Source organism: Candoia aspera, chromosome 9, assembly GCF_035149785.1.
Source record: "Candoia aspera isolate rCanAsp1 chromosome 9, rCanAsp1.hap2, whole genome shotgun sequence".
Taxonomy (NCBI): domain Eukaryota; kingdom Metazoa; phylum Chordata; class Lepidosauria; order Squamata; family Boidae; genus Candoia; species Candoia aspera.
Genome location: NC_086161.1, coordinates 16,978,420 through 16,989,254, shown reverse-complemented (window position 1 = coordinate 16,989,254; position 10,835 = coordinate 16,978,420). Strand labels below are relative to the sequence as shown.

The 10,835-nt window shown below is 38.9% G+C and overlaps 1 protein-coding gene across 1 annotated transcript in view; it reads right to left on the bottom strand.

The window, feature by feature from the left end:
* Positions 1-5,888: 5,888 nt before the first annotated feature.
* The window catches only part of ADRA1A (adrenoceptor alpha 1A), a 43,552-nt gene continuing 38,605 nt past the window's right edge, over positions 5,889-10,835 (bottom strand). Inside the window, exon 4 of the mRNA XM_063310870.1 lies at positions 5,889-9,832. Coding sequence (XP_063166940.1) covers positions 9,321-9,832 — 512 coding nt within the window. The 3' untranslated portion in view covers positions 5,889-9,320. The remainder of the gene's footprint in view (positions 9,833-10,835) is intronic.

The window sequence follows — 10,835 nt, the reverse complement described above, 5'->3', positions numbered from 1 at the left end:
TTCTCTTGTCCTCCTCTCAATTTTGGTGATTTTAGCCTCTCAATCACCATCATCTGTTCAATAACAATAATAATCCTGATTATTGTGAAAATAAAGATTTCCTTGGATTGAGCTCAGCTCCTGATGTTGGTACATCTATGTAGTTTTCCTGGGAGCAGCAAGAAAGAGGTTTGGCACTGCCTTCTCCTGGGATCTCCTGGAACCTCCCCCACATCTTACCTTTGGTAAATTGAAACTTTACAGAGCTGTTTCTTATTCTCCAATCAGATAGTACCTTTAAAAAACAGGACAAGAGCTGGCTTTTTAATTTTATAGACATCACAGCAGCTTGGACTTTTTTTTTCTTTCCCTCACACAGTCCCTGAAATAGCTCTTTGTAAACATTGGTCCAGATGTCTATCAATTTGATTAGCATGTTTTGTCCACTGCACACAGCCAAGGAACAAAACCATTTACAGGCTGTTCCTTCCTACAGGGAGAATGAAATAAGGAACACATTTTGTAAGTATGAATGCAAATTGTTGATTGCCAAGGTGTGCCACTAGATGCTTCCTGATGGACCAGGTTGAGGACAGATCCTCCTGGAGAAAATCTATGTCACTGTGAAGAGTTGGCATTAACTTGCTGCCACATATTCATCAATTAAGGTAGCTTGAGAAGCAGATATCTCTATGTGGTTTGCTTAACCAGCTGTGCAGATTGTTTTCTTCCCAAAAGAATGTTCTCATTTTTTTCCACCCTGCTTGACAGTGGCTCCAGGATTCTGAGACAGAAGAAGACACCACCTACCTAAATCTGGAAAATTGAGGTCTTCTGCATGCAAAGCATGTCTTCTACATTGATCTATCATCAGATACCTACCTCTTTGCAGGGAGTTGACAGAGAGTTTGCAGAGCTTGACTGTAGCCACAAGTTTTTCTGGGAACAGCTATTTCTACGCAAGGTGAACCTAAAAATTGAGCAACTACTGAGATCTTTGGGCAATCTCTTTATCATTGTCTCCTCTGCTTTGCCAGCATTTATCCTATGCTTCCTGCAGAAATTCAACTTAAGGGTTGAATTGAATTAAAGCACTGGTATTTAAATGATGTGCTTGGCTACAATCTGACAATTGGGTAGTGCAGACTAAAAAAAGTAATTTTGATTTAATGTAAATGAAAACCTAATTAAAATTGAATCAGAACAATTAAATTCAGTTAATAGAGTGAAATCCTACTAGTGGTGGCATCTAGGCCACCATGGCTGATCTTGAAATAACTAGTCAGGACCAGATCTGGTCAAACCAGGAGAAAAGGCTATCAAGGAAACCCTGGGCTGTACGCTAGATTGAGAAAAAAAGTGCTGGGAGAAGGCAACAGCAAACCTTTTCCATAGTGCTGCCAAGAAAACTATACAAACATGTCCATGTAGTCACCATGAGTTGAACTTGAGGGAATCTTTACCGTAATATGATAACTTCTCATGCATTTTATAATTGTACTCATCTCACATTACAGCTGAGCTGCAGATGGAGAGTCTCTGGGGACTCCCCTTAAGTGAAGATACAGGTATTAAATGTACGACTTTTACTTAGTGCTTGTCCAATGAACAAAGTAGCAAGACTGACTGTTACAAGCTCTTGGACGCATCCACAATTTCTTAGCTGTGACAAGAGGGCTGCAATCTCAGCCTCTTGGGCTGCCTGCCCCAGAAATACATAAGAAGCTATACTGTATTATTACACTGAATCTACAAGTTATGTCTTACCATTTCTCCAAGAAAATTTCTCTCTGCTGCTCAGATTTATTTTTAATGCAGAATCTCTCTGTTTCAAGTTGAGATTTTTTGCCTTCTATGCTACAATGATATTATATAATTCTTTTAGGAACCTATGTTTTAATCACTCAGAAACACTTTTTGCAGACAATGCTGTGTTAGGAACTGTGCCTGTTTCCCCAATCCACAATCTTAGCAACTTCTTTGGACTTTTGGCACTGAAGCTATGTGGATAATGCAATTTTGCAGGTATATAGTTCATGTGGAATGCATGGACACATATTACTTTTATGAGTATATGTGTTGTTCAAACAGATTAATATGCTGAGATCAAGTGTGGCACACTGGATTTGTGCCCAGTTTTCTTTCCTTCTCAGTATTCACCTGATCACAGGAAGTAGTCTTTAACCCAGTGTTTCTCAGCCTTGGCAGCTTGAAGATGTGTGGTTTAAATAATGATTTCCAGCTTGGAAAAGCCTTTGATTGCAAATCTCTTTTTGAAGCTGTTTGGCAGCCTGAGCATCAGCAAAAATGTTCTTCCCACACCAGAACCTCAAATTAATCTGACCTTGACTTTCACACCTCAGACAATAGTGCAGGCAAGACTTTTCCTATTTTTAGCCCATTCAAACATACTGTCATCTCTTTGATAACATTTCACTTTAGGGAAAAGGTCTTTAGTTTAGGATTAACTTCTGATGTGCTGAACCGTGTGATGGAATCTTGGTAGGGTTCATTAAAAAAAACTACTTGCTCTCTTATTCTCTGTCGGTGATAGGATATGATAGGGCAGAATAGAAAAAACCAGGATACAGGAAATATAAAGCAATTCAAATGGCCTTCAGTTATGTTTTGAATATATCATACTAGATAGCCCCACCTAGTCAACTGGTGCTGGTTTACAAAAAAGCTAAGAGGGTCTGGTCCCAGTTAGTGCTTGGATGGGGCACTACTTGGAAAACTAGGGCTGTAGGCTAGACTGAGAAATTGGAGGGGGGGGGGACCTTTCGTGGAAGAAGGCAATGGAAACCTACTCCTGTACTGTTGCCAAAAAAGCAAAAAACAAAACAAAAAATGGACATGCAGTTACCAGGAGTTGAGCTTAAGCAAGCCTTTACCATTATTAATAGCTATTGCACATTGTCATATTCACACACACACACACCCACAGGCAATATGGCCCCCGCAGCAGTGCTGAACTTTATCTTCCCTTAGCCTCCACCATTAAGGGCAATGGCAAGGAACTGTGAGAGTGGTAGCCCAAGTATCTTCAGAGGATCAAATGGCCTATTCATGTTGTGCATACTCAGACAGACACACACCCGGGCCCCCATGTTTAATAGAATAATGATAGGGAACTTCTCTATTGAGAATTGCATTCCCTTGGGATAATATGTCTGGAGGCTGCATATTGTTATTCAGCTAGACTGAACCAAACCAAGAGAGGGTGCAGAGACAAAGTCAGCAGGGCCATCTATTTCTTTTCTTTATCTGCTGCCCCCTTTTCCAGAGCTGGCCCTACTATTATGTAGAATGAAATAAAACCCCTTGGGTAACAGTTCATGACAAGCAGCAAATGGGAGTCACTGCGTACGGTCCTCCTGACCTTCACTCAGACTAGTCACTAGACTAGAGATCTGCTAAATAATTTGCTGCCCAGTAGCTGCCTTCTGTGCATTGCCCTAGATGATCCTTCAATAAATACTCTGAAAAGATGTTGGGGAATTGCCTACCAGGCAACTGCTTTGATCTAAGAATGCATTACTTAAAATCCCAGCTTCACGCTGTCCTGGGTGCAGCTTGAAAGAACTTGAAAAGAAACTACTTCATGCTTTATTTCTGCTTCTAGAAAAATTCATCTCAGGAGAAGTGAGTTCTAGTTGTGAAAGGCAATTTTGATCTCCCCCTCCCTCATGGTGTTATTTCTGCAGGTTTGTTTAATTTAATTGCGATATTTAATCACGAGGCCCTTGGACTGTTGGAAATGGATATTCCCCTGTGGGTAGCTGACCTTGAACATTACTGCCTTTCAGTCCCTAATTAAAAACAGTTTGTGTAAGGTCAAACAAGACCAGCATGATAGTGTTTCTGAGCACTAAAAATATTGTAGAGATGCTAAATAAAGCCAGAGGACTGCAAGAGATTCCATGGTATAAAAATAAATAAGCTGAATTATACATGGGAAAAACATAGGAAATGTACTTATCCTGGGTCAGGCCACTGGACTGTTTAATCCAGCACTATCTATGCTGACAGGCAGCAGCTCTTCAAGATTTCTGGTAGAAATGTTTCCAGCCCAATCTGGAGATGCCAAAGGCAGAATCTGAGCCCCCTTTCATGCAAATTTTGGGTTTTAATATTAAGCTAGTGGCCACCCCTCTATTCACTACAGTTATGCTGTCATAAAAGGTCTACCTAAGCAAACTATTTCCTTCTTTTCCCATTTGAGGATTCCCAGAATTCTGAGAATTTTGGTAGGTGATTTCCTTCCATGTTGTAATATTTTAGATGGGGAACATGTGTCCCTCCAGATGTAGCTGAACTACAGCTAACAGTAGTCCTCAGCAGTGGTCATTCAGTAACATCTGAAGACTGTCGTTTTTCACTCCTGATTTAACCTGACATGAACTAAGGGGATCTCATGGATTAGGGCTACCAAATCTGGATGACCACTAGACAGCTATAAGGAGATACTGAACAATCACACTGGACTATCATCAACTGGATTTTTTTTCAGCATAGGTGTAGTGGCCAGATGTATCTTCTCATTGTCCTCTGGATATTTGATCTTCAGATCCCATTGAACCCTATTAGAATGACTACTGGTAAGGAATTATTAGAAGATATGTAGTAAGTGCAATAATTTATTCCATCTAGCATAGCATTAGCTGCACCAAGTTTTCTTTCCTTTTCCAAATGCTGAGGATTAAACCAAGGGATTTCTCCATGAAAAAATGTACTCCACCATTATATCATGATTCCTTCAAAATAAATAGTTCTTAGTCAAGCACTGAAGTTTCTCACAATTTTTTTTTTTACTGTGCACACAACATAGTAGCTTCCATCATGAAAATGCCAGCCAGGAAAAAAATACAAATGTTCAGCCTCTATTGCAATATTTTGAGTAGATCAATTTCTATTTTCAATGCACAAATGCAATGTTACGTACACAGCCACAGGACATTCTAAAAACAAGATTGGTAGACTCTGATTCCCAATTCATATTCTGGAGAGAAATTAACATTTTGGATTATTGTTGCTACTAAACATTTGGAAGCCAAGGTAAGGTGAACAGGCCATACCTACAGTCAACATTTTGCACTTCGGTCTTCTATAAAATGCAGAAGCATTTCCACCCTACTCGCTGGCAAATTAGCACTGCAGGCAAGCAAGAAAGATGTGGAGGAAGATTGTATACCAAATCCTTCCAGCATGAAAACAATAGCACCAGGTGATTTTGTAATGACCTGAGTGGAAAAAAATAAAATGGAAAATCTAGGATCTAGAAGAAAGTAGCAGCTTTTAATACTCAGCATGTTCTGAGTATTTTCTGCTTGCTTTGGAGGACATCAGTATAAACAGAAGAACCATGCAGACAAATTAAAGGAAACAAATAAAAATAAAAAGGAACGTAACTTTCCATGGGCAAACATCCCATGTGAACGTTACCACTTGGTCAATTCCAGTTTGGTCCTGGGAAATTTCTACAATAGCTACTTCCTGAGAGCTACTTAAGATATGATCTTCCTCCTTTTTATTTGATATGGCTGGTTGACAGAATGTCTCCTTTTTTATTTTGTGCCATGCATCCAATCACTCTAGAGAGTTTGTGTGTACACAAACTCAGAAATGGAAAAATGGGGCTGTAGCAGAAAGGACCATAGGATAACTCCTATTGCACTTGTGAAAATGTTGAGTAACTCATTCCATTTAACTCCTTTGAGGCTATAGCAATAGAAAATTTCTGAGAAATGAGAATGTTCTTTGATTTCCCAAGATCTTTGATTGACACTGATCAATACTAAATTGAGGGGACCAGAAAAAAAAGTAATGACTTGGCAATCCCGAGTAATAGGGCTTGAAATGGATACAACAGCCTCAATCCTGCATCTACACAGATAATACACATGGGATCACTTATATATGCTTTATTTTTGCTTGAATAATCCTGGCAGTTGAATATATGTGTGAACAATTTCATTAAAAATAGTTGGCTGGATTCAGATTAAATTAGATTGCAATCCCCAATCCTATGTCACTTGTGATACTGTCCTAAAGTTCTAAGACTCCAGAAATATTCTCTTCTGAGATCAGAAAAGGGCTCTAACTTAGAACATTAGATTTCAAAATAGCTTTTGAAGCCAGCTAATCTCTGACATCAGGATACTTGGATCTTGGAAAGCTTTAAAGCAGGGGAAATGTGGGGCAAAAGGAAATGAAATGATCCAAAGGATCTCAAGGCTTTCTTCATTCCTCCAGGATTCCAAACATGGGAAATGTTGAGATGAGCTCCAGAGGTGTAAATTAATTATTTCCTATTGTTTGCAGTGGGGAGAAAATAGATGTGTGGCTTCTTTAATCCCACTGGGAAGGCGACAGAAAAACCCACATATCTGTCTGTCCTCACTTCTACCCTGCTGCTCCGTTATTAGCCAAGCATAAATTCAGGGCTTCCAACAATGGAACAATGATCTATACATTATCCCTTTAGACTGCTGGTCAGAATTGCCATGTTAGTCTTGCCTTCTTCCCATCTGTGGCAAAACCCATGGCACTCAAATTAGTAACGGTTAAAATTTCTAATGGTTATTTAGAAATAACCTTATTTTTATGAATTTATGTGACTAGGCCCACACACTGCCCTAAACCATGGTTGTATTTGCCCAACACATTAAGTTGAAGCCAAGACCCCACACCATGGCTTAATGTAGTGTCTGTATGTAGTCTGTCACTAAATTTGCCTAGATCCAATCCACTCTATTTAAGATTTCTAATGGTCCCATTATCTGCTTGCTCATCACTTGATTTTCCAGGGAGACAAAGTGTGAAATATAAATGCATGAACCTGCCAAGAATTCTACATAAACTGAGGATCTTTTCATTAACTCAGTGTTTAGGAATATTCTATACAACTCTTTATGAATGAGGATAATTTCTCAGTGCTGAAACAAAAAGAAGACAGTTGGGTTTTATTGTACTGAGCTCAATTCACAAACTGAAGACTTTCAGAACTTTGCATTGTCATGATTTCCTGTTTGTTTAGAACTATAAACAAAATTCAAATGATCAGGATTAACGAGAAAGTACTACATTTCATTTTTTAAAATATATTCAAGAGGAAAACATCTCATTGGCATGAGTAACTGATAGATGAATGATTTCATCCAATTTGTAGGGGATTGATTTATGGTTTGGTGATCTCAAGGAAAGCAATTTAATTTAGCCAAAGACAGTTGAAAGAAAGCTCTGTGGCCGAGCTATGCTGCAAATTTAAACAAATTTAATAGCAGTCTTCTTTTCCCAAAGATAGAGTCTAAGATGGAGAGAGACAATTTTGAACACTCATAGAATTATAATTCTTAGCATTCTTGATGAGAAGACATAAATTAAATTGGCATCAACCCAATAAAACTATAGTATAGCTGCACCTGGTGGGGAAAGACAGACATATTTCAGATTTTAAAAAGTAACTGATAGCCTCAAAAGCTTCTGCAATAATCAAAGTATTAGTCTTTAAGAGGCCACAAGATTCTTAGTTGGTATACTTCTTTTAAAAAATCTAACTGCTAATAAATATCGGCTCGATTTAGGCTGATTTTATAGACACTGAAAATGACCACTTTTCCATAGAAGTGTTCTGAGCACCTGGTTGCCAATTTATAGGCGAGATTCATTGTTGCCTGAGTTACACAAATTTGAGGAACTGCTCTGCTTGATAGGCTCTGAAAATGGTGAGGGTAACCTGTTAGTAGGGATTCATCAGTTTTCCACAAGGCTCTGCTCCTTCTGTGCCCTAGTGGTAAACATTTCAAATGTATAGTTATATATTTCAAGTAGGGGGAATTAAATCATTTGAATTCTGTGAGGGTAGAGAGGCAGCAGGGATGTAGCCCATCAAGAGCAGTGGTATCCTAACAGTGGGCAGTTGCATGGTATCCTTATCTTTCTCTTTAGACCTGATTTTCCTGCAAGACAGCTGTCCAGATCTCAGAACTACACAAAGATGTCTTTGTTTTCTAGTTCTTCTTTCATTGTAAGGAACTGTTTCTTAAAAATGCATAGAGGGCTGGGTCTGAGACTGACTATATGGCACCGGGAAGTGTGGAAGCTGCATCTCTTGATGATGTGTGTTTGACTTTAGTAACAACAACAGCTGAGCTGGTTGTGAGATTTGCTGCCTGTATGACATTTCCACATGCAGTTCCATTGTCTTAATCTATAGGGCTGTGGCATTCACATCACTACACCATGGTTACACAAGGGATGCCATTTCGCTATGGAGATAGTATTTCTGCTTTTTCTTCTGTAAAAAGAGCTTGAGATTCAAAATGATTTGTGATATTCTCTAGAACAGTGAATGAGTAAACAGAAGCCCTGGGGTTTCTTACTGCCCCAGAGGCCTCCTCCCACCTTTTTTTTTTTTTGCAGCCCTTGGAATCTGATCATACTTGCCAAAAATTGGTGGCATGCTTTCTTGACATTTTGGGATGGAAACCATCACATGCACAGAGTATAATCCATAAAAGACTTAATTTATAAAATAAAAATCTTCCAACTTCTCTGGATACAAAACAAGAAAAATCAGAATATTCTGGCTCTGCCTTCTTTGCATCATCATCCACCCATGGTGCCTCTCATCCACCCACAAAACACTGTGTGCCCCTAGATCTCAAGGGTTTGCTCACCCCACCCTGAAAGACTGGAGTTGTGGCTTAGACATAAGCTTCCTATTGTATTAGCTGAGTCTTTGTGGCACTCACAATTTCACAGGACCACAACATTCCATTTATAAAAAGACAAGAGTCAAGTTAAAACCCTTCCTGCCATATCCCTCCCTGCTCCCAAATTTCTCTATTAGCTTACACTGCAGCCTTGTAGAGATTATCTTCACAGTGCAGAGTTATTCTGCAATACAAAGTTGACAGCTAAAAAAAGTACTTGCAATGAAAGCTGGAACATGTATTAATGGTTCTCTACTGTAGGATATATTACAAGAGTGTTTTTACTCCACTGATCATGATGGAAGGAAGGGCTAGATAATTTGAATTAAAATAACAGGATACAACAAAACCTTTAAAAGAGTAAGAAATCGAATCTGAATAACTCGAAGAAGCCCAGACCCACATGGACCCCGCTTCTACTTCCCACAGAATCCAGTGGGACGGCAATCACCCTGGATGAAAATCTTCCCACGGTTTCCATCTCTACAGAGGCTCACCTGCTTTGAACTTTAGTTGCCCTTCTGTTTTGACCCGTTAAAAACCCAGACCTTTTGTGATCCAACTGCCAGCACAGAAAACTCTGAAAACCCTCTGGAAAACTGGAGCACTCCCATCAGAATGTCTTTAAACATCCTCTCCATTTTCACTGATGGAGACAGTATGTATTTTAATGGTGGGTACTTGCTGGTCCTTTGGTTTTATCCCTGATGTGTTTGCACAGCAGCACTCTCTCAGGAAACCTTTGCTCTTAACTTTGGCTGTAGAACAGCTGGACTTCTCTTCCTTGCTCTTGGTCGACACGCTTTGCACGGCTGAAAAAAGTTTCCACTCACACACGCCATCCGATTTGGAAATCTTATAGAAGTTTTCTCCAGAGCCAACAGGTATGCGGACAATATCTTTTGGAGCTTCAGCAAAGTGGTTGCTTGGGTGATTGAGGGTGAAGCTAAGGGAATACTTGTTGGATGAATACCTCCTTGGGAGACACTGGGCTCTTAGAACATTTTGGAATGCTTTTTTAAATTCTTGACTTGAACAAGGGTAAATGATGGGGTTGATGCAGCTGTTTAGATACCCAAGCCAAAAGGCAATTTTAAAAATGGTATCTGAGGGCTTGCTGTCAGGAAAGAAAGAACCTGGAATGGAAAGAAAAGCAAACAAGAATTTTAATGGATTTATAGAAACACAACTCCGGAGGATTAAGTGGTAAGAAATCAGAGGAACTGAAGGTGGGGGGTGGAGAGGATTTCAAAGTTTCTTTTTCCTTTTTTGTATCATTTTATTAAAATTTTTTTAAAAAGAAGATATAAACTAATACAAACTAATATCAAGTGAGAAAAATAAAAGAAGAAAGAAATCATAGAGAAAGCTAAAAGTGCAAGGAAGGAAAAAAAGCAAAAGAAAAATAGAAAAGAAAGAAAGAAGATACAAAGAAGTGGCTTCCAATGGATTTCAAAGTTTCTAAATAAGTCATCATCTCATAATTCAATTAATCCCAGAGCAAAAAATGTATTTCAGAACATAGTGTAAAAAAATCCAGCTAAATGTATCTGTGTTTTAAGTCATTTGTTTTGTCAGAAGTTGAAACACTGAAATCCATAAGACACTGAAATGCTTAATACTGTCTGAAACTTTTTTTTTTATTCTAACTTTTTATGTATTTAGATGCATTATGAATTAACTATGCAGTGGCCTGTACATAGAAGCAAAATACATATAACCGTATTTAATGAGACTGTCTAGGAACTGGGCACTAGGTGTAGACAATCATTATGCCTTTGTTGTGCCCAATTAAGCTTATGGTGAAGTAAAAAAAAAAATCTTCTGTGTTATAACATTGCCAACTTTGGCTGTAGAACCTCTGGTCCTCTCTCTATCTGAATCATGCTCAAGGTACACTACAAGTCTTACAAACCAATCAATCATTCTACTTCAGACAGCCAAGGCATCCTATAGAGTTCTTAGGCAGGAATACTAAGCAGAGCTACTTGGAAGTCAGCCCTTGGCTATATGGGAATCATTTCTGTGCAAACTTGCATAGTACTGTGTTGTAGAGACAACCCATATTGCAGGAGAATACTTTCCCTTTAAAATCCACCCAGTGCTACCCTCCCTGTGCAATGCATCAACACACCTATC